The sequence below is a fragment of the Rhamphochromis longiceps genome, linkage group LG6 (genome assembly GCF_057381845.1).
Source record: "Rhamphochromis longiceps isolate RC_006_pf linkage group LG6, R_longiceps_female_GT1.1, whole genome shotgun sequence".
Lineage (NCBI taxonomy): Eukaryota > Metazoa > Chordata > Actinopteri > Cichliformes > Cichlidae > Rhamphochromis > Rhamphochromis longiceps.
This window is the reverse complement of record NC_140562.1, coordinates 4809497-4833738: the sequence shown is the minus strand read 5'-3', so window position 1 is coordinate 4833738 and position 24242 is coordinate 4809497. Positions and strand designations below refer to the sequence as shown.

Genomic DNA, 24242 nt, shown 5'->3' with positions numbered 1-24242 from the left:
GAGTAAACATAAGAAACCGAGTTATAAATGGATCACAGACTATATGACAGCAGACATGAGCATGTGACAGTCATCTGAACCAAAGCCTCATATTCAACTGAACATTAGTACAATGACCTGACAGGGCCTCATACCTGCATTAAGGTTATGACTCTATTCTGGTGCCAGTGTGTGTCACAGCGGCGCAAACCGATTGCAAAAGTGGACTCAAACGCCTAGAACCACAACAGAGACGGCGAGCACGTTTTACAGTGTGTATATAAGACAACAGAGTGTAATTCGTAGAGGAGGGCGTGGGTGGCGTAGCGACGTGGCCGTGGGTCAGTAAGGGAAAACTGGGACTTAACAGGTGCAACTGGAATGAAGTGGGTACGTCTGAGAAGAGAAGAGAACGGGGTTAGGAAGGTGGCGAGGCGAAGGACACTTGGGGAAGTGGAGTACGACTGATGGGACTTACTTGTAGCCAGGGTGAGTTCGGCTTTGAGGGACAGGCGGTGAGAATCCAGGTGAGTAATGGCAGAGACTGAGTTCCACTGTGGGGTGGTGATAGGAGGGCAGGCAGGTGAGGTTCGCTGTATTTTCCAGAATGGAGAGGTAGTCCGAGAAGAGCTGAAGCTGAAGGTAAGCGGCAAGGAAGGTCCAGGTGAACTGTGGCATAGGAAAACAGAAAAAACAAGAAACAAGAGCCTGAAAACTTGGAGCTGATACCAACCTGAGGTCGTTGACAAACTGGCGGTGAAGGACATTCTGAGTAGAGCTTAAATCCTCAACCCAATTACCCAGAATCAGCTTCTGCAGGGGAGCTACATGGTTTCATTCAACGATCCACTTTCGCTCTTCTCATTCTGCGTCCCCGCCATGCTTTTTCCACCATGTGCGTATGAAAACAAAGGCACTGCGCCTGCGCGTTTTACCCATATTCTATCGCCATGTTTCATTTTCTTATCGTTGCCCAACATTGCCCACGGTAATACTGTTCACCGATATTACCGTGAACGGTATGATATGGCGCAGCACTACTAACTGTATCTACGCTCCACGTCCATCAAATGAAGCCTGTCTTTTTTTAAAATCTCTGTTTGCTTTGCATCCAAGCATAAAATAAGAAAGAAAGATAAGATGAACTGGGTTCCAAGAAAGTGGCAGTTTTAATAATTCAGTTCACCACAGGAGGCGACTTTGATGTCTTACTTTGAAGAACAAGTGCATCTCTCCTCTGTTGATCTTTTCATCTTCCCTCATCAACCTCGTCAAAAGCCAGCCGACCTACCCCTCATCGTTCTTACTCTGCTTCTCTCCTCTGTCATCCTTCATTGTTTCTACCAACCTAAAATATTACACCTCAGTTTAAACAATGTTCTCCCTTAAAACTGTGTGCCTCAGGCGCTGGCTACCAAAGTTCAGACACGACTGGGTCGATTTATAGAAGTTTTAGTTTAACTTTATTTGGACAGTACTGTAAAAATAGTACATGAACTTAACAGGTGACTGAAGGTCTAATTTTATATGAGTCTGATAGATGAACCAGCTGATTGCAGCCTCCCTGTATTTACACACAGACACTTTCCTTCAATGCTTTATCCATCTCGTTTCCAGGGATACTGTACAAAGGCAGCGGTGAGAATGTCTTCATTTCCCAGCAGCCACCTGTCATCAACAGCATCATGGGTAAGTATAGAATAAAAGCTTCCCAGTGTGTTTGAGCTTGCACACACATAATCAGTGCTGGTCCCTGCATGCTGACTGCACATTTCCTTTAAAGCCTGTACTTTAATTGTTGTCTGTTACATACATTTGTGGTCAGAGGTTTATGTAACTCATCATGGTTTCATGGTCATTTCTTTTGAATTAAGTCTTTGAAAGGATTTTGTTTGTCTTGATTGTACAGCACTTCTCCACAGAGCGTCAAAGCTGGAACATATACGTACACAATCACTGATACTTGATCAAACCTCCCTCAGCACGTTGCACTTTGACCTGACAGCGTTAGTTCTCAGCAGCTAGCTGACGTTACACCTGGATGTTTGACCACTCTTGACATAACTGGTTGATCTAAATGAGTTGATTTTCTGTCACAGAGCTGTCGTTTTAAGATGTCAGTAGTACTGAGGTCACAGCTTTGGATACATGAACTGCTTTATTACAAAACCTGTTTTCACGTTTGTATTTTCAGACTTCTCGTTGTTGATTTGCAGTCAAGTTGAAGGATTTAGTACTTGTCCAATATTTGGTCCACTTTTGTGTAATACACCCGCACCACTGGCAGCAAAACAGTCCTAGAGGATGATGCTGCCTCAGTTGTATGTGTAGTTGTTTAGAAATGACTTCAGTAGAGCTTCACAATGCTGCCAGTGTGTGATTCTCATCCTTAACTTGGTGAAACAAATCTTTTTATGCTGACAAGTACCGGATGTCACTAATGAGAAGTTAATAGGCAACGGCCTTTTCAATAGAATTCATGGTAGAACCTTCAGAAAAACATATTAACCCTTTAAAACCGATGGGAGCGGGCACGCTCCGTTTTGCGTAACTATTTTTAAATCCTGGTAGCTCTGCAACCACGTAAGCTAGCACAATAATTTTTTTTGCATATGAAACCGGAGGAGTTGTACTTACATCTGATGCCATCAGCTTGTCCTAGGTCACGGTTGCCTTCCACATATAGCTTTGCAAAAACTGCATAAAAAGCACTTGCAGGAACAAAAACGTAATATTCCAGAAACACGCTTTGCCGATCCGATCAGCTGTTTGTAACACTTCCTACGTCCATCAGTGTGAACTATCGCATGTCCACCATGACCTGCTGAAACTGGAAGTGACGTCATTTTCGCAGAAATGTAGTTTTTTACCATCAGGACCTCATGAGCCTATACTGGTGTTTTTAAAAGTTATCTTTGACTTTCTGACTTTCTGTGTCGTTTCTGGGATGCTGAGGACTCATATTGCAGTGCTGGAAATAGTTTATTTTGATGCATATGCTGCTTTTTTGCAAATTTGCACTATAATATTTATTTTCGTTTTTCCTGCAGTATATAAAAATTGGTGTATTTCAAAAATAAAACTATGAAGACACTCAAAATAAATTTCCTGTGGTGGGAAACTATTTTGTGCAACTTTTTTGTATTCACAGTTTTGAGGGATAAGCCTGTTTAATTTCTCTAACTACAAATATATGTTAAAAATATATTTCCAGTTAGTTTATTGCACTTTTTTGCAATTTATGTAATTACTATGCACTTAATGCAGACATATTATTAAAATCTGGGCTATAATGGTTGTATTGATGTATAGCAACTTGAAATGCTCCCAAAAATGGCTCCACAGCAGGTAAAAATATAATATAAGCTCCGGCGGACTTGGTTCTATGGTAGGTCTTAAAGGGTTAATAGATTTGTGTATTTATCTGAGTCAACTTATATATTTTTCACTCCATGTAGATTAAAGAAAATCCCAAATAAAGGTAAACTGGTCATTAGAGGTTTAATTATGAAGGTTTAGGATAATCAGTTCAATGAAGCACATGTTGCAGTAAAGACATAGTTGCCACCTTCGAGTCAACCTGAGTACAATAATAAGCTTTTGTAAACTAGTTGCTGTGATGCATGAGTTCAACGAGCCACATGGTGGCAGCATGGTGATGCGCTGGTTAGCATCTCTTCACAGCAAAAAGGGCTCCTGTTTCATATCCCATCTGTGGCCATCAGTATTCCTCCTCATACTTCCACCGGAATGAAAATCAATGACTTTCCAAAGACATGGATGTTAGGATTACCTGATGATTCTAACCTGGTCATGGATGCGGGGCAGGAGTGCTTTGTTTGACTGGAAGGTTAAAAATGGCTTGTAGTGTAAAAATGTTTTAAGTAGTCAGTAAGACTAGAAAAGTGTTGTTCTGTTCCCGATCACAGATAACTACACAGGAATCACACACATGTACTGCAGACTGCTTTTCATCGCTGTTTCTATTATAAAAAGCTGTTCTCTTGGAAATTAGTGAATCCACCCCAGCTGGATTTTAACCAGCTACTGGTTCACATGTGGAAAAGTGAATTTTAACTCCCTCTCCTAGGAAACGGTCGTCGCCGCAGCATCTCGTGCCCCAGCTGTAATGGGCAGGCAGAGGGCAACAAGCTGCTGGCGCCCTTGGCTCTGGCATGTGGAGCAGACGGCAGTATTTTCGTTGGCGACTTCAACTACATCAGAAGAATCTTTCCCTCTGGGAATGTTACCAGTGTCATGGAGCTAAGGTAAGGAGATCCACTGCTGCTGTTGGAAGTGAAGCCTAATCCAGAGAATACATTCCCTGGTTTCACAGAGATGAAGGCTGTGTCCAAATTCAGAGGCTGCATCCTTCAGAGGCCGCGTTTGTAGGCTGTCCAAATTCCAAAGCGGCTCCAAATGCAGCCCACAAGTGCGTCCTCATTTTCCCCAGATTTTAAGGATGCTATATCCTTCGTGGCCTACCCTATCCCAGGATTCATTGCAAATCAAAGGTTGAAGAAATCGTTTGGAGAAAATGGCGAAAAGTCGAAGCGAAGCGGTCCGGAAATAAACTTTTAAAAGTAAGTACTGGGTTTTTATCTCACTGAAATATGCAGCAGAACAAATGTTAGCATATTGAAAAGTCTTCAAATGTTAAATTCTTCTAACCTTTGGCTAAGTTACGTGACGTCAGCCTCTTAACGCAGCTCAGGTCATACAAGCTCTGGCTGGTTAGTTTTTTACTGAAGCTGGGTCTGCTTGGCGCTGCTCAGCGTACTTAACGGTTTTAGGATAAACCGAGCAGACGGTTCGCTCTTTAAGCCAAGTGTGTTTGCGGGGACCAAACATGTGGCCCGTGAACTGTGGTGAGGACACAGACTCAACCACGCTGTGGTTTACAGCTGGAGGAGCTCTCAGCCTGTATCGAGACACTAATAATGACACGGACAGTAGATGGAGAAGTCCTCCTCATGTTTTTCTCAGGCTTATATCAAACGACCTGAGCACGTCACCCTTGTTATAAAGATCAACACTCTGCAGGATCGTAAGTCCTGTTTCCATTTTCTCTTAGTTTAAAAAACTGTCCATGTGAATCTATTAGAAAACTGCATTTTCATCTGAACGTTGACAGATATTTGATAACGTTTTTGCTTTAGTTGTTAACTGCCATGGTTGATTTCCTTCTGCAAGTGTCCAGAGTCAGGAGAGACTGAGCAGGTGAGAGGAGACGGGACGAGGCTCTCCACCCCTGACACCAGGAGCAGTGTGTGAGGAAGAGGAGGAGAAAAAGGAGCCAGCAGCAGCTGAGAGATGCAGAGGAGAACAGGGCGAGAGCTGACAGCCGTTCTCTGTAGCTGAGGGACTGGTGGAAATATTTAAACAGTTTCTCGATATTTGCTTCCTGCATCTCCAACACATACAGGGAACCACTCACTGCTGTTTATCCTGCAGGATCTGACAGGGAAAGGAGGAACAGTAAAGGGACCCACGGACACCTTTGATAACAATTTGTTTTATCCAGAACATATTTAGTTAAAGTATTGTTTTTATCACAGTGCTGGTTTCACTGGGAAACGTATGCAGCTCATTTAAATAAAGAGTTCAAAGGGCTGTGAAAAGTTGTCCCTTCATAAAGTGTGTCAGTATTTTATAAGGATGTGATGTTTCTGTGTCATCTCTCCTGTTAGAGCCTCTTACACAAACCTGCCTGTTTAATGCTCTCATATCTTCAACATCTTAAATTGCACAGTTTTCTCATCAATAAAAGAATATTTACTGCATCAGCTTGTCTTCCATTTTTTCTGAAACACGCAAAGATCAAATCTTTTAGTTTATTTTATACCACCACTGAGCTTTGCTTTTCTTTTTTCAAAAAGCTGTATATACAGTAAAACATGATGTAATCCTTTTACATTTGCACCATCAAAATGAAATGAGGCTAGCCTCATGAACTACAGTAGCAAACTAGTTTGCTAGCTAAAGTTAGCATTGTTGGCTCAGTGCATGGTTGTAATGTTCTCCCAGATGCATCACACACACATGAAACAACAGTTTTCTCAGATAAAAGTCAAACATATGACATAAATATTTCCTGCATTTCTATCGAACATGCCGTCCACCACAGCTGTAGCTGCTTATGTGGCGGTTGCTAGGCAGACCGTCCAGTTTAACAGCCTTGCACTTCCGGTCTTCGTGGCCTTCGAAGGATGTAGCCCCTTAGTTTGGACACAGCCCAAGGTCTTACCCACAGAACTGAGAGTCCTTTTTCAAGAAAGCGTTGCCAAACCATTTCATCCAGCTTTGCCTGGTAACTGTAAATATTCATGAGCTGATGTAAAACAAAACAGGACCCAGTGATTTGTCAAAATGACCTGATTTAAGAGTACTTAATGTAGAAGTGTAATACTACATTTAATGCTAATAGCAATGCTAACATAATATAATGTAATGCTAATTTACACCACGGAGCCCTACATTCAAACAGGTTTAACACTGTCTGGACTAAAGAAACAGGTGTTTAAAGTTTAAGAACATGTTGAGTGCCACGATGTCACTGGGTTGGTTGGTTTCTGCTGATAGAATTACATTAGCTAACATTCATGTTAGCTAACTAATGAAGAACTAACAACATAGTGGAAAACGGCCATGTTTTAGACTAACATCTCTTTCATACTGATTTCCATAATTCATCCTAACTGTTGCTCATGCTGTAGTATTTTTCCCCTAGAGCAGGGGTCCCCAATCCCAGTCCACGAGGGCCAGTGTCCCTGCAGGTTTTAGATCTCACCCTGGGTCAACACACCTGAATCACATGATTAGTTCGTTACCAGGCCTCTGGAGAACTGAAGACATGTTGAGCAGGTCATTTATCCCTTTAAATCAGCTGTGATGGATCAAGGACACATCTAAAACCTGCAGGGACACCGGCCCTCGTGGACTGGGATTGGGGACCCCTGCCCTAGAGAGTTATTTGTAATATCAGCCGAGCACCAATCTGGTAACTAACTTGTGTCTCTCTGCTTTCTTGGGTTTTCTGGCTTTTTTTCAAAGAAACAAAGATTTCAGGCATAGGTAAGTGTGACTAATCCTTCTTCAACCTGTGACTTCTTTTCGTTCCACCATCGGTTTTTGCACCAGATTTTACTTTGTTTTTGGGTCTGCTGCTTGTTTTTGTTCTCATTTCAATCACTTACATTTCACTCACCAAATAAAGTATTCTGGGAACTGAATGATTGAATGATTACAACAATGATCGCTCTCATCAGAGAGAACAGAGAATGAAAATTTGGGAGAGAAGAAGTCCTGGCATCTACCACCAAAATGAGACGCACTCATCTTGTTTTTTTCATCCTGCTTGGTTGTTAAACTTCCTAATTTTAACCCTCCTGCCATCCTTTAAAAAACTCACACCCATCACCCTAGGGACCATTCTCAGCCACGCCATAAAAAGACCATATATCCATATTTTATTCCACTTTAAATTAGCCAACCTTGTAAAACTACTTCTCCCTGAAATATTCATGTAAAGTTTTAATTATATTTTCGTTGTTTTAACCCTTCAAATCCCAGTGTTATTACATGAGCGCCCTGTGTTATTAGCCCCAAAAACCAAAAAACGAAACTAAATATTTCCACAAAAAACCAGTTGAAGTAATATGTGATTGTCATTATAAGTAGGCCTTTAGATGGACCAAAGATTGGCACCAACATACATTTTGACCTGCCATTATTTTTTTTGCATTTTTTTTGCAATTTAAAAATTAAAACTTCAAGGCCCTGAGTCTTCATTGACATCCAAGAAAAGAAGAAAAAATAAAATCATATGATGATAATTTGGGGTTGAAAGATAGCGTTTATAATGGAAGTCAATGGGCAGAAAATGGTCCCCAGGGTGCTGGGTGTGGGGATTTCTGCTGCTCAGCCATTTTAGGCTGATTTAAGGAATTCACACTGGAATATTAACATTGACAGGTAAAAACTATCCTGTGGCAAGTTTGGTTATATTCCACTGAACACAGTGGAAATGGCAGCCATTTAACACATAGCAGTGGCACAAAAAGGTCCCAAGAAGGCAGGAAGGTTAAAAAGTGTAAACATGAAATTGAGTCTATTCTTCCCCAATCTGCTGAACAGCACACAATCCTCACAATAGGGGCAGGCCCTAGGAGGGGTTGCAAGGAGAGCATCTGCGAGGGGGGCGGGTACAGACGGTGTGGATATCCGTCATATCTTTGTTTCTTTATCCCTTCACTTCTCAGGGACATCTCCACCTTCCTCTTTGAATTCATCCAAGGTGTAGCTACATGTGCACATACAGAAATACTTGATGCTGACTTCATATTTCCTTTAAGGGCATAGTAACATTAAGTTTCCTTTTCCCTTATCTGACACTAATTATTCATATAAGATCACATTTAGTTAATTACACTTTGGATTTCGAGTGGATGGATTGCCTGTTTTGGTCTTCCCAATGGCAAAAACAATAATGATACATTTGTATTGTTTATTTGCATAACGTGCAAATCACAGTAGTAGTTGCCTCAAAGGCGCGAGGCGTGTATGAGTGTGTAAGCCATGGTGGACACTTTGCTCACTCACTATCTGCCCCCTAGTGGTAAAGAGTCGCATTACAGTTTGGAACTTTAAACATTACACAATACTTAATCATGACATTTATAAATAAATTGTAATTACAATGCAATATTTTACATTGCTTTAAATTAAAAATATCTATATTTTTGTTGCATTGATTGGCTAAACAGAGGCACTGTGTTGCAACGTGATTAAAGACCAATTACCATCAGTCTGTTGAGAAGATGAAGGAGGACTATGAGGATCCGATGACTGTAGAATATGAGAGAGAGGAGGACAGAGGATTAGTAAGGAGGAAGTGAGGGCAGCTATGAAGGGGAGTAAGAGTGGAGAGGCGGCTGGTCCAGGTGACATACCTGTGGAGGTACAGAGAGGTCTAGGAGAGAGAGTAGAAAACTTTTTAACAGGACTGCTAACACAATCATGAAGAGTGAGAGGATGTCTGAGCAATGCACAAGAGAAGAAGGCGGAGCATGCAGGGTGGAGTGGGTGGAGTGGGTGGAGACGAGTGTCTGGGTGATTTGTGACCGACTGAGAGCAACAAGAGAGAAAGGAAAGGTTTACAAGAGGGTAGTGAGAGCTGCTGTGATGCTCTTTATACCACGCAGCTCTTTGTCAGATTATAATTAAAGACGTTGTTACAATGAACCACATGTTCTGCATATTAATTTGGATGATCCAAAAATCGATGAAAGTTGTCTTTCCCTGATCCTGTCAATGCTAGCATCTGTTTTTCGCAGTGAGCAGTCAGCTCAAATGTACTTCTCCAGCATCCTCAACATGTCCATACCCACAATAGGTTCTCTGACTTGTTCTTGAGTAGATTTTTCCTCCTCTTTCAAAATGAATTACAGCTGATCCCAAGTAACCATCCAACCAGACACAAAGAGACTTTTAGATCAGAAGCAAATTAATAGCATTGCAAGCTAAACAATGAATAACAATGCAACTGAATCTCTCCCCAAAGAAACCATAGCCTACTTAGCTTCTGGAGAGCAGCACAAGCTTTACTGGTCTAAGGCTGGAAAAGTCTCCACCTGTATGACTTCTGAAGTAACAAAGGCAAAATAAAAAAATAGCGTCTGAAGGAAACTGAGCTACATGTCGAGAGAGTTTACCAAACACACCAAAGCTAAGCAATAAGCAGCCATGCAGCAACACACATCTATCAGAACCATTAACACAGCTGTTTCAGTGTCTTCCAAATCGTTAAGTCCCCATTATGAGGTCTAGAGGAGGGTGTGGGAGCAATAAGTAGAGCTGAATCAGAGCTTAATGGGCTTTATTTTACAAGTCTTAACACAAGGCAATGACAGTGTCACTGTATTAATAAGAGAAAAAAGGAGAAAAGTCACAACACCAACTAACCTATGTGGGGGGTGGGGTAAGTTCGTGGCCCACACTCTCTCAGGCGCTTTGTGAAAACACATCACTTAAACACTGAAATGATTTCTGTTTTTTTATTACAGGTGTATGAGTTCACAGCCTGTTGCTCTATTCTTTTATTATTTCCTGTCTCCTATTTTCTTTTCCCTGCCCGTCAGCTTTGGCAGTAACATATTACACACTGTGCTGTGACTGTTAATGCAAATAATAATGATGGAAACTGACATTTCAAAAAGGAAGCTAAGGAAGACAAACTGGGTTCATTTTCGTGACATTAGATCATCAGGACGTCACTGCGTTCAATTAGCATAAAGAGTCGGTCAGACCGATGGAAAGAAGCTGACTTCATTTTAGATTTTGACAGACAGACCAGGTCGGGTGATTCATGAGTTTCATTAGCTGCTTTGCCTTTCTAGTCATTTGTGTTGCCTTTCATCTTTAGAACGTTTCAGTTTTATTCCAGTTTTCCTACATAAAGATTAAATGTCAGCGGCTGTAAAATCATTTAAACACTCCAGGAGCTTGGTGATGCCCTGATCCAGATCTGGGAGGAGATAACCCAGGACATCATCCAGCTTCTCATTAGGAGCACACCCTGATATTGTCAGGCATGCATACAGACGCATCGGGGCGATACAGACGATTATGAGTCGCTGCATTTTCCCCTTTCAGGGTTTCTTTGAGTGGAGCCCTCTGTAGGTTCATCTCCATCAAAGCTGCATCTTTTCATTCCTACACATTAACCCTTTAAAACCGATGGGAGCGGGCACGCTCTGTTTTGCGTAACTATTTTTAAATCCCGATAGCACTGCAACCATGTAAGGCAACGCAAAAAAATTTTTTGCATATCAAATCAAATCAAATCAAATCACTTTTTATTGTCACATCACATGTGCAGGCACACTGGCACAGCACATGCGAGTGAAATTCTTGTGTGCGAGCCCCACAAGCAACAGAGATGTGCAAACACAACAACACAAACGAGCAAAATACAAGAATGGCCAACCTGAAACTAATAAAAAAAATTTTTGCATATGAAACCGGAGGAGTTGTACTTACATCTGATGCCATCAGCTTGTCCTCGGTCACGGTTGCCTTCCACATAAAGCTTTGCAAAAACTGCATAAAAAGCGCTTGCAGGAACAAAAACATAATATTCCAGAAACACACTTTGCCGATCCGATCAGCTGTTCCTAACACTTCCTTTGTTGGAATAGACGTCAGCGCAAACTATCACATGTCCGCCATGACCTGCCCGAAACCGGAAGTGACGTCATTTTCGTGGAAATGTAGTTTTTTACCATCAGGGCCTCAGGGCCTATACTGGTGTTTTTAAAAGTTATGTTTGACTTTATGACTTTCTGTGTCGTTTCTGGGATGCTGAGGACTCATATTGCACTGCTGGAAATAGTTTATTTTGATGCAGATGTTGTTGTTTTTTTGCAAATTTGCATTATAATATTTATTTTCGTTTTTCCTGCAGTATATAAAAATTGGTGTATTTCAAAAATAAAACTATGAAGACACTCAAAATAAATTTCCTGTGGTGGGAAACTAGTTTGTGCAACTTTTTTGTATTTACAGTTTTGAGGGATAAACCTCTTAAATTTCTCTAACTAGAAATATATGTTAAAAAAACAAAAACGATTTTCAATTTTTTTGTAGTTTATTGCACTTTTTTGCAATTTATGTAATTACTATGCACTTAATGCATACAAATGATTAAAATCTGGGCTATAATGGTTGTATTGATGTATAGCAACTTGAAATGCTCCCAAAAATGGCTCCACAGCATGTAAAAATATAATATAAGCTCTGGCGGGCTTGGTTCTATGGTAGGTCTTAAAGGGTTAATCACTCCCCAGTCCAGATCAGGACAGACATGCAGTATGTTTGGGTTTTTCCTGCTGTTTAAGGTCTTCTTTTTTCTTTGGAGCAGGTTAGTTCTCTCCGCACAGACGTTTCATGTTCTCTCCACATAAACACACTTTCTCACATACATACATCACAGCTGCACTTAAATCTCAGAGACTGCACATACATATAAGCGCATGCACTAGTTACAGCATAGCTACACGGACCCAAACACTAACAACTCCTGCAGAAAGTCTCCTTCATTTCCACGTCGCCCTCACGTTGGACAACAAGCGTTTAACTGAACTCGTGCTGCGACTTCTTCTGGAAAGTTAAAGTTAAACTGTCCGACGCTTCATAGAAGCCTTTTGGATTTCACCTTTTCTGCTTTTTTTATGTCTGTTATGTTATTTATTTACTTCCTGCATGAAGCTGTTACAGTACTCATTACATATATTTGCCTTACTGCACAGGCTGGCCTGAAGTGCATTATTATGTATTAACCAGTAAACAGTACAAACCAGAGGCTAAAGCCTGACAGACTGATTAGTGATCCTTTAACCAGCTAGTTGTTAGCATGCTGTCCTGCAGCTGCTCAGCATCAGTGTCATTTCAGCAGCAGGGGACAGCTTTTCCCTGCTTTTCTGTAACTTTTCCTCTTGTGTAATGAAATAAAAATTCAGTTTTTCACTCCTCTGAAGTTGTAGACTTGCACAGTTCGATCTTTATCTGCCCACACATTTAGCAGATTTACCTTGTGAAAGCAAACACAACAGTGTGATTAGTTTGGTTACTAAATGTGTTACAGCTGATAACTTATCAGGGATGTGACACAGATGTCATTCTAATGAGTTTTCTTCTGTCTTTCTTATTTGTTCCCCTTCACTGCGCTCCACAGCAACAACCCTGCTCACCGGTACTACTTAGCCACTGACCCAGTAACAGGGCAGCTGTATGTGTCCGACACTAACTCACGACGGATTTACCGCCCCAAAGTGCTCAGCGGTGCCCGTGACCTCATCAGTAAGCATCAGCATTTTTACTTCCTGTTATGAATGTAGTTATAAGACAGTGTTGTCATACGAGACTCCAGTGAGTCTGCAGCTTTGTACCTTTCTCTGGTTAATGCTTAGTGTGTGTGTGTGTGTGTGTGTGTGTGTGTGTGTGTGTGTGTGTGTGTGTGTGTGTGTGTGTGTGTGTGTGTCTACAGGTAATGGAGAAGTAGTGGCTGGTACAGGTGAGCAGTGTCCTCCATTTGATGAAGCGCGTTGTGGAGATGGAAGAAAAGCTACAGAGGCCCAGCTACTGGGACCAAAAGGTGCGTACACAGAATCTTTCTGTCTCCTTCTAACACACACACACACACACACACACACACACACACACACACACTCCACATGCTTGGATTGGTATGGTTTTCAGTGTTTTAGTTTTTTCATCCCATTTTACTTGCTCCTGTGTAGAGCTGCTTTCACACACACACACACACACACACACACACACACACACACACACACACACACACACACACACACACACACACACACACACACACACACACAGGTGCTTATTATTTAAGTCAGTTACATAAGCATAGCCTTACTAGATGTATTACCTGTCAGATATCCTCTTGTCCTTCGTCCACTGGAACTGCAGAGCCGTACCAACAGTAGTCCTGACAGTGGGCAAATAAAACACAGTGTGGGAGGTGTAATGCAAGAAGCAGATGAAGTATTTATTGGTTGCAGCCAGCAGCAGAATTCATAGCTGTCATAGCATCAGTGCATGTTGTTATAGTACTAAATTCCCACACCTAGCATTTGTCCAGGTGTGCAAGTTCAATTCTTTCATCAAGCTCAGGAAGTCACACTGACATCAATGCAAACTTGTTCAGAACCATTAACACCTTCAGCACTGTAGGCGCGTGAGCGTATTTGAATATTGGATGTAACTGCCAGTTCCCCACTACTTTCAAATAATCCCAGACTTGCATTATCCTAGATGGACATGAAGTCATAGCAAACTTTATTTATTTATCAGGAACGCCATCCTAAGACTAAGGTTTCTTTTGCTCCAACAAAAGCCTCAGTTCAAGTGCAACAGAGTCTAGATAAGGTTACATTTTGACTGAAACACATCTCTGCACAGGAAATGCTGCAAATGTCCAGTTGTACCACATTATAAAGGTGCTGTTATGTATTTCAATCTGGTAGCCAGCAGGAAGTCGCAACTGTTCGTTTCTAAAGCAGTTTGAGATTTGGGATTTTGACTGTGAGATGATGCAGTATCAGTCTATTTATAGAGAGAGGTTATTTGAACTGTTGTGACCTCTGTCATCAACAACAGGCTGCCTGTGTTTTCCTTCTCTGAATAAAGTCCATGCTGTCCAGGAGAACTGTTGTTTTTGTCAGAGATCATACCTTTGCCATATAGCTAACTGTATTTGCATGTTTGTATGTGTTACACTGCTGCTGCAGAAATCACAGGAGAATCGCACACACCGTCGCTCCTAATAACCTTCTCTGTGAACACGTCTTATTTTGTCGAGCTGCCACTTGTTTGTTATCACTTGTAACATTTTTCTTGCTTATAGTAATCTAAGTAATCTCTGCAGACTTTGCTTGAGTGCACCGAACTCTTACTGCATTCATGTTATTATTATTGTATCTTTTTGTATTTTTCATTGTAACTATGTATGCTGCATCTGCACTCAAAATGTTTACTTCTCTCGTTTTGTTTTTTGCTTTATGCATTGAAGCAGTTCCATTAATAATTTACTATCATAAAATCATGTGTGTGTGTGTGTGTGTGTGTGTGTGTGTGCGTGTGCGTGTGTGTGTGTGTGTTTCACTACTCACAGGAATTGCAGTTGATAAAAACGGGCTGATCTACTTTGTGGATGGAACTATGATTAGGAAAGTGGATCGTAACGGGATCATCTCCACAGTGTTGGGCAGCAATGATCTGACCTCTGCACGACCATTGACCTGTGACACCAGCATGCACATAAGACAGGTAACCTTTAACTATTAAAACCTCTTTGCTGATCAGAAAATATCAGACTATGTGAAAATATCACATGATGTGGTGTGTGTGTGTGTGTGTGTGTGTGTGTGTGTGTGTGTGTGTGTGTGTGTGTGTGTGTGTGTGTGTGTGTGTGTGTGTGCGTGTGTGTGTGTGTGTGTGTGTGTGTGACAATGAACAGGAAGTGAAGTGTCACCTTTCTTCTCTGTCCTCTTTCCTTCCAGGTGCGGTTAGAGTGGCCCACAGATCTAGCCATCAATCCCATGGATAACTCTATCTATGTGCTGGACAACAATGTTGTGCTGCAGATCACTGAAAATAGACAGGTATCATGTATCCCTTTGCTGAATGTATATTTTATCCATCCATCCATTTTCTTCCACTTATCCAGGACCAGGTTGCAGGGGCAGCAGCCTAAGCAGAGGCCCACCTCCCTCTCCCCAGCCACCTCCAGCATATCAGGAGGTACACTGAGGCATTCCCAGGCTGAGAGATATAATCTCTCTCTGGTGTCCTGGGTCTACCCTGTGGGCCTCCTCCTCATGGGACATGCCACCCAGGAGGTGCCCAGGAAGCATCCTTATCAGATCCCCAAACTGGCTCCTTTAGATATGGAGGAGTATTGGCTCCAATCGAAACCCTCTGGAATGACTGACACCCTGAGCCTATGTCAGAGAGGACACCCACCCATTCTGACGTAACCAAAGTAGAAGCCTTCTGCCTGCTTGACAGACATTTTATCCATGTAAGCTATAAAACAGAACCAGTGACAAAGGGAGTGGAGTCCAACACTCACTGGAAACAAGTCCAACTTATTAATGACAAGTGTGTTTGTACGGGGACCAAATGGCCTGTAACAATGGGCACACGTGTAATGATTACTTGTGTAATAGTTACTTTTTTGATTAACAACCTCAACATTGATCACAGCAAAGGGTGGAAATACCTCCAACATGCCCAAACATCTGACAACACAATTAATTTGCATGAAAGTACTGAATGTGTCCAGGACCGCATACCTGATGATATCATTACAAAACTCATCATCATCCTAGTGTTTTGTGCACTGATGGACATCCTCATATTCAAAAATGGTGACTGTTGTCCAATAACAGAAAACCACGCAGGTTCAGATCAGGCCGTTCATGCTCACTTCCTCTTTCCAGGTCTCACTTTCTTTGAATTGAAATCTCCCATTAGGAATTTGGAGTCACTAGATGGAGCACCCTTGAGCGGCCCACTCAGTGACTCCTAAAAGGCTGGGTGCTTTGAACTGGTTTTGGTGCATAAGGGCAAATGTCAGGACCTGTTCCCCCACCTGAAGGCGCAGGGAAGCAACCCTCACCTCCACTGGCAAAACCCCCAACATACTGGTGGTAACCTGACAACTCTAGACTAGAACAGAGTCGAGCCCACCTCCAGGAAACTGGTTCCAGAGCCTAAGCCGTGCATTCAGGTGAACCTGGCTATATGTAGCCAGCAATGCTCAATCTCACCTACTCGCTCCTTTCCTCCAGAGAGTTGATGTTCCCTGTCCTAATAGCTAACCTCTGTAGCCAGGGATCAGACTGCCAGGGCCTCCATCCCTGACTGCCTCCTCACACACATTGCACCCGAGCCCTATGTCCCTACAGTCTTCTCTTTAGGCTGCGCCGAGCCCCATGGGCTGAAGCCTGACCACCAGATCCTCTCCTGTGTGCTCCCCCTCCCTAGGCCCAACTCCAAGGTGGGCCCATGGTAAAACTATCCCAGGAGGGGCGCACTGGTCCCATACTTTTTCCCTAGGAGTTGACTTAATATATATATTTAATATATAAGTATTTAATGACATTTGTATTTCACAGCCTTCCTGTGCCACAACAACAAATGCACAGTGCTACTTAATGATTCTTAACTAACATTCATGTGCAAATGTGTGTGTTCAGGTTCGTATTGTGGCAGGTCGTCCCATGCACTGCCAGGTGCCTGGTATAGAGTACACCATGGGAAAGAGGGCGGTTCAGACCATGCTAGAGGGTGCTACAGCCATCGCCTTATCCTACAGTGGCGTTCTCTACATCGCAGAGACGGATGAGAAGAAAATCCACCGTATTCGACAGGTAGTCTGCTGAACAGAATTTCCTTGTAATCATGAATGTTAAGCAGAATCCTGGAAATCTAAGGTGGGATAAATTCAAGCTTTTTAATAAAGTAATACTTTCCAAATATGCTAAAAGAGCAGCCAATGTTACCTTATTTAACTCTGTATAACAACGTGAGAATTCAAATTCACAGATATCACCCTCTTATTTCTAGCAGGTTATCATATTGTTACTAAGGTATTACGACACTATTACTAATGTTTTTTTCCTCGTGGGGATGTCTTTATTTCTACATTATTATCTCCAGGTTTTGGTCCCTTATTATCCAACTGCATAAAGCTCAGTGTAATATTACTTAACCGTATCCACTGTTGTTACCATGATATTAACTGGTTTAGTAGTAATAACCACTAAATTACCACATTATTACGTTCTTGTTTCTGCCTCGTTGCCCTTCTATTACTACTTTATTACCAAGCTGTAACAGAAAGTGCCACTGTGCTAAACTTTAAGAATCATTTCCTTCTCTACTAAAACTCCAGGTGTCGACTGATGGAGAAATTACCCATCTAGCTGGAGCGCTATCTGACTGTGACTGCAAGGTACCCATCACAGCTACTTCTTGTTTTCAGTCCTTATCGGTCATTCTGCTCAGCTCACTGAAGTACTCGAATTCAGAATGAATGTGTAGCATCCAAATAGTGACGTGTGAATGCAACAGGATGTGAGGAAGAGAAGTGACTGGACTCCTTTAAGTTTCCTGAAGATGTTTCACCTCTCATCAGAGAGGCGTCTTCATTTCTACAAATCAAATAATGAAGAGTCATAGGTATTTAAACCGTAGTTGTCATCACATAAGTCAGGGTGTGAATAATGGCATGGGAAATTATCACCAGAGGTTTTGTGTGAAAACACAAATTTTCCCATAATAAACGACCCAGTGTGTGTGGTTCACAATGTCCACAACATATTAAATCTCATTCTTATTCAGGCTTGGAAATTCCTCCCAGTTTTCTGTAATTACGTCCAAATCCCCCTGTGGCTTCCTGCCAAACAGCAGTTCAAAGGGAGAAAATTCCATGGAGGTCCAGGGCAGCTCCTCCACTGCAAACAAAAGACTTTGACAGCAAGCCCTACTGCATTAATCCTCATGAATAAACATGGAAGTAATGGACTTTAAGGCACTCCACCAGCCCATCGCTCTGGGGGTGGTACAGCTCTTTTGTGTGTGAGACATGAATGAGACCCTGTGGTCGTCAGTACCTCTTTTGGGATTCCGACTCAGGAGATCACCTGCAACTGCACCCGTGCCAGCAGCTCTGCTTCGGGATATCACATCATCCACGAGAACTTATACAAAGCAATGTCCCCTGGCACTCCGGGGATCTTGTCCCGATGAAGTCCATACCACTGCACTTGAACGGGACCTCCATTAATGGTAATGGATGCAAAGCCACCCATTGGATGGCCGAGTGATTTACCAGTTGACATTCCAGGCAGGATGCACACCAGGACACATCTGGTGACGAGCACAGCCCATTGCTGTTTATTGAACCCAGGCCTTTCCCTCCCTTGAATTAAAGGGTGCTCTTCTAGGACCTCACCACAGCTCTATGCTTTTTCCCCTTTTGTTTAATTTCCACCACATATTTTACATATAATGGGTTTTTTAAAAAGTCAAAAACATAGATTTTTATTTGCTTTTTCTTGCACCGAGATGCCAGTTTTTTTCTCCACTATCTCTTCCCTGCAAAACGCAGGCACAAACCTTCATGGCACTTCACGATGCCTCCTCTCAGCTAACCTTTGTAGCATCAGTCTGCCAAATGCAGCACCAATCATTGCTGGTGCCAGGGTGCTAGCGTGATTTGCTTCTACTCCACCTTGCTGATCATGCTTACGTTAAGTTCTCGCCAATCAATTTTGCCAGCATATCCAGTTCACGCAATCTAATCTGTGACCACCTAATCAAGGTTTACAGGCCCCCTCTCTTCACAAGCCTTCTCAAAAAAGGTATGCCTTCTTTGGTGACCTGCCAGTGACCTGAGATGCTGCCAGTCCCCTCTGGAGACAATTCATGCTCAAGCCATCTGCCATTATCTACTAGATAATATCTATTATGCTGTCAAACCTACATGAGGATGTGGTCCCAACTAGTGAAGAAGAATAGCTTGCTATTTCTGGACTATGCTCTGCACATGGAGGAGCTCAGCACTGAAGTTTACTGGAAGCCCACACACAGACCAGTACCTACTCTTTGACTCCCAACACCCTCTCGAACACAGAGTTGTCAGGACACTGCAATGAGAAGAAACTGTTTCCTGTAAGCCAGAAGGGAAAGGAACAAACACATCTAAAGAAAGCTCCTAAAACAAGTGGTTATCCCAAATGAGCCCTCATTGAATCAGCAAAGATGCACAGGAAAGAGGGAACTAGAACATTATCATTCCAGTCACCCAACCATGCCATTAGAGAAGAAACTAGTTTATCCCAAGGACAAAACTTCCAAACTCAAACTAAGCAACATAGTGTACGCTGTGCAGTGCAGCAAGGAGTGCTTGGACCTTTACACTGGAGAAACCAAGCAGCCGCTCCATAGAACTGCACAACATAGAAGAGCAAGCGCGGCAGGACAAGACACAGCTGCACACCATCTGCTAAAGGACTCATTTGATGATACCACAGTTCACATTTTGGACTGAGAGAACAGATGGTTTTAAAAGGAGTGCCATTTATGTTCACGTTGAAAGCCCGTTCTTGAACAGAGGGGTGGCTTACGACAGCAACTTCCACCTACAACGCAGTTTTGAGATTCCTTCGCAGGTCCCTCAACCTCCGCACATCTTACAGCAGGTGACCCAAAGAGGTCACATGATAGGGTGAAGCAAGATCTCACAGTGTTCTCACCCAAAGACCTGGTGATTATGACCCACACCTTTTTTTTATCACACCTTGGCTAATGTGATGAGGCACATGATTATGGTTGGTCAATGAGAGGCTCAATGACCAAGAGATATCCCCGACTAGGGTTTAAATACCTGGGACGCTCCATCGTTTGATTTGTAGAACTGAAGAAGCCTCTCGGATGGGATGTGAAATGTCTTCATAAAACTCCAGTGGCTTGCTTTCCGAGCTCATTACACTACAGTAATGTGGATGACTGGGAACCTGAGACACACATATATGAGACGAGAATTTCTTGTGTTGATGTTGTTTGTTGTCCCTCGTTTGGCTGTCCTGTAGAATGATGCAAACTGCGACTGCTATCAAACCGGAGATGGCTATTCCAAAGATGCCAGGCTTAATTGTCCTTCCTCTCTGGTTGTGTCTCCGGATGGGACGCTGTATGTGGCTGATCTGGGAAACATCCGCATTCGAGCCGTACGACGCAACCAACCACCTACGGGTGTGTATATAAAGTGTATGCACATACACAGTAGACGTGCAATAGAGGGCTTGTATGTCATGTATGTTAATAAGCAGACAGCTGTCTCACGGATGTGTAGTGACGGTGATCAGCAGAATAATCAAATAGATTTGCAAAGAGAGAATACCTGCGTAAGTTATTCAGTTATGCAGGTATTCATGTAATGGCAAATGACATAGACTGTGCAATATTGTGTGAGTTTAGAAACAAAAATATTAAACAATAATAGATAACAAAAGTAACATAGGAACATAATCTAAGAAGATAAAGAAAACAAAGTCACTGGTCTGTCTGTCTGCTGGTCTGTGTATTCAGGCTCTCTGGCTTCAGGTCCCAGTTCCTATGAAGTGGCCTGTCCAGCCTCTCAAGAGCTCTACGTGTTTGATGCAAATGGGACTCACCAGTTCACCATGTCTCTGGTCACTGGAGACTACAAATACAACTTCAGTTACAGGTTGGTGTTTGTCAGGAAACACATTTTTGTGACTGTCATTGCAGCACTGCTTGGTTACTGAAGCCGCTTTTCCATTAGCACCTACTCGCCACTAATAACCATGACTCCACTCGAGTTGTCTTGTGGGTTGTTCTCACTTGGGGGAACACGGCGTTGTTTTTTGTAGCCAAGTTTCAAAAATGGCTGTTTGGATTTTTGTAAATGAGACGCTCTCATTGCTCATTGCTGACCAACCAATCAGTTGCATGCAGTGTGACGACATCACATTTTAGTACCTGCTCAGAACTCTTGGAACCCAGGCCGGGGACAGGAAAGTTTCCTTGGCCATCTGTGCCCCTGCCTATGGACCGCCTTGAACCGGCTGGAGAGCCAGATACCCCCTGGTGATCCCGGCATTGGCTCCCCTGCAGCTCCGCCCAGACCACACACGGCACCATAATACATTTGCATTACCTTGCAAAATTGTTCGACACAACAGTGTTGTTTACTGTTTTTGTCCTCTTTTGTGGCACCTTACACGAGTAACTCATTTCTCCACACACTCAGCAATGAGGAGGATGTGACTGCGGTGACGGACAGCAGTGGAAACACGCTCCGCGTGCGCAGAGACACTAACAGGATGCCTGTACGTGTGGTTGCTCCCGACAATCAGGTGAGTACTGAGTAGCCTTGTTAGCAGATTAGGAGTGTGTATCCTTGATCACCTGTGATTCTGTGTGTGTTTAGGTCATTTGGCTGACCATTGGGACTAATGGAGGTCTGAAGACTCTCACAGCTCAGGGCCAGGAACTGGTCTTGTTTACTTATCATGGGAACAGTGGCTTGTTGGCTACCAAGAGTATCCAAATTGGCTGGACTACCTTCTATGAGTGAGCCACTTTTTGGATTTCTAGTTGAATTCTGGTCAATGGACAGATTAATTTAATTAATGAAATCAATTCAAACTCTGATTGTTACGTCTTGACTTTATATCTTGATGTAACCTTTAAATTTCTCTGCTTTTTGCTGGGTTGTCAGTGAGTGAGTCTGAGTTTTTATCCGTGGATCCTAATGTCTGTTTCTTACTGTATCCTCACCATCCTTGTAGCTATGACAGTGAGGGTCGTTTGACTAATGTGACCTTCCCCACTGGGGTGGTAACCAGTCTCCATGGCGACATGTCGTCAGGGGCTGTTGCTGTGGACATTGAGACGTCAGGGAGGGATGAGGATGTTGCCATAACAACCAACCTATCATCAATAGACTCCTTCTACACTCTGGTGCAAGGTAAGAAGCTAATGCAACCTGAGAAGGGAAGAAAGTTTCCTATTTTACAGGTGGCCTCGTGTGTGTGAAGCATACTAAAAGCTTTAGTCCGAGCTGAAGTAAGAATATGGTCTTTATTTATTATTAAATCAGTGCATGGTTCATAGTAAATTCAATTAGTTGCTAACAGTTCGATTTCTCATCACTTCACACATTGTGCAGTTTCCACACTTTCCCTGATCGATCAGTATCAGGAATCAGCGACTAGCCTGGATCCTTGGCCACAACCACATGCACACAATACAGCGTAGTGTCCATGTGGTTGCGTCAATTTCACACCTAAACATGTTAATACAATGATTTTTAAAATGCAAATGTACATACCCCCATCTGACATCCTGTCAAAGCGGTGCTCGTCATCACATTTGTTCTGTTTGGGATGTGTGCAGTTATATCAGCAGCTTGTGTTAGTTGTGTAAAGTTTATTTTAAGAAAAGATCTGACATGAGGAAGTGTACAAGCTGCAGATGGATCTGTAATCCCATCTGCCCTAATAATCCTAGATTTAGGAACTGCAAAAGGATCCTTGTCGTCCTTCGTGTCAAACTTTCTACCCTAAACGCTGAGGGGGGGAAAAGTAATTTGGTGTTGTTCAATCTGAACTAATGAGCCATTTGAAGTGAGGCTGGCAATGATTTACTTCAGAGTGAGCTGTGCATGGCCACGCACAAGTATTGATCGCAACATGAGTTATTCAGAGCAATTGACAAGTGTAGCATTTCACTCCATCACTTCATTCATTTTCTAGCCTGTGAGCTAGAGAAATGAAAACACGTTAGATGGGGCTGCACGGCTGACATGGTAAACAACATGAGACAGGAGACTGGATTAAGAGTACTTAGTGGGAATGGAGAATGAGTTGGTGACCCAGGGTCTTGGCTGTTTCAGAGATGGTCTGTGAGGACTGTGTGTTCTTCCTCTCTCTCTTGTATGCACACATAACGGCCTTTAGTCCTGTGAAAGGTCAAGGAGGATGTAATTAAAAGAGGCTGGGAGATGTTAATACATGCTCTTTGCTCCATTAGCAGGCTCAAACGCTGCCCTCTCGGGTTTCTCCCCTTACTTTGTCTCCCTCTTTGTCTTGGCCTTTATGCTTCGCTGTCTTTGTTTTTGTCTCTTTCTCCTTCACCCTCAGGTCAGCTAAGAATACTGCCTATATGAGTTAATGCCTTGGAAAGTATCCAATAAAGAAATGGTTCATTTCTAATGTGATTTCCTTTTAAACAGACCAGCTTCGTAACAGCTACCAGGTGGGGAACGACCACTCACTGAGGGTGATCTATGCGAACGGGATGGACACGCACTACCAGACAGAGCCTCATATTCTGGCAGGTGTGTTTTAAACATAGTGCCTTCACTTTATAATCTACGAGAGGATCTAAGCTGTCTTTATTTTCACTTATATGTATATGTATATATATATATATCTTTCAACGTAGCACTCTTAATTCTTATTCTCATGTATATATCTCATGTATATCTCATGCACATATCTTTCCACGTAGCACTTTTAATTCTTATCCCTACTTTTATTTTTTTCCATGTCTATTTAAGTGCTATTTATGACAGCATGTTTGCACTGAAGCACCGCAGCAATTTCCTAATGTTGTAAACCTGCTCAACATTTGGCAATAAACCCCATTCTGATTCTGATTCTGATGTAGTGTGTGGAAAGCACTGGTTTGGGACCATCTACACATGCTGAGATTTCTGCTCCCTGCGTCTCTGTCCTGTTGCTTCTGTTGATTCTGATCTTTCTGCAGCTAAACACCTGCAGAAAGATCTGTCAGAATTATTAGAGTTAAACAAAACTCAAACGTGACGTAAAAAACATTTTAAACGATTGAAACAATTTTGTAAACTTGGAAAACTTAACTAAATTCTATTAAATATAAAGGAAGTTTTAGAAATGTTATCAGCACTTCACTGTCAGCCTGCTGAGGCTTTGACATGTTAACAAGACTGTAAGTTCCTGTGATGGTTTTCATAACTCTTGCCACTTATGTATGCTCTGCATGCAATAATATTTAAAGAGACTGAAACGAAACATTTCCAACAATAAAAACGAATCAGTAAATATTAAACTGCTGGACGGGTGCAGTGTTTGTGTCACGTGTTGGGGTTTGATTTGCACTGA

The 24242-nt window shown here is 42.4% G+C and overlaps 1 protein-coding gene across 1 annotated transcript in view; it reads left to right on the top strand.

The window, feature by feature from the left end:
• The window catches only part of tenm3 (teneurin transmembrane protein 3), a 179457-nt gene that overhangs the window by 131440 nt on the left and 23775 nt on the right, over positions 1 to 24242 (top strand). Inside the window, exons 23-36 of the mRNA XM_085409014.1 lie at positions 1597 to 1668; positions 4070 to 4247; positions 12713 to 12837; positions 13025 to 13132; positions 14675 to 14829; positions 15063 to 15164; positions 16764 to 16937; positions 17462 to 17521; positions 20163 to 20325; positions 20662 to 20800; positions 21347 to 21452; positions 21527 to 21669; positions 21888 to 22066; positions 23333 to 23437. Coding sequence (XP_085265140.1) covers positions 1597 to 1668; positions 4070 to 4247; positions 12713 to 12837; positions 13025 to 13132; positions 14675 to 14829; positions 15063 to 15164; positions 16764 to 16937; positions 17462 to 17521; positions 20163 to 20325; positions 20662 to 20800; positions 21347 to 21452; positions 21527 to 21669; positions 21888 to 22066; positions 23333 to 23437 — 1809 coding nt within the window. The remainder of the gene's footprint in view (positions 1 to 1596; positions 1669 to 4069; positions 4248 to 12712; positions 12838 to 13024; positions 13133 to 14674; positions 14830 to 15062; positions 15165 to 16763; positions 16938 to 17461; positions 17522 to 20162; positions 20326 to 20661; positions 20801 to 21346; positions 21453 to 21526; positions 21670 to 21887; positions 22067 to 23332; positions 23438 to 24242) is intronic.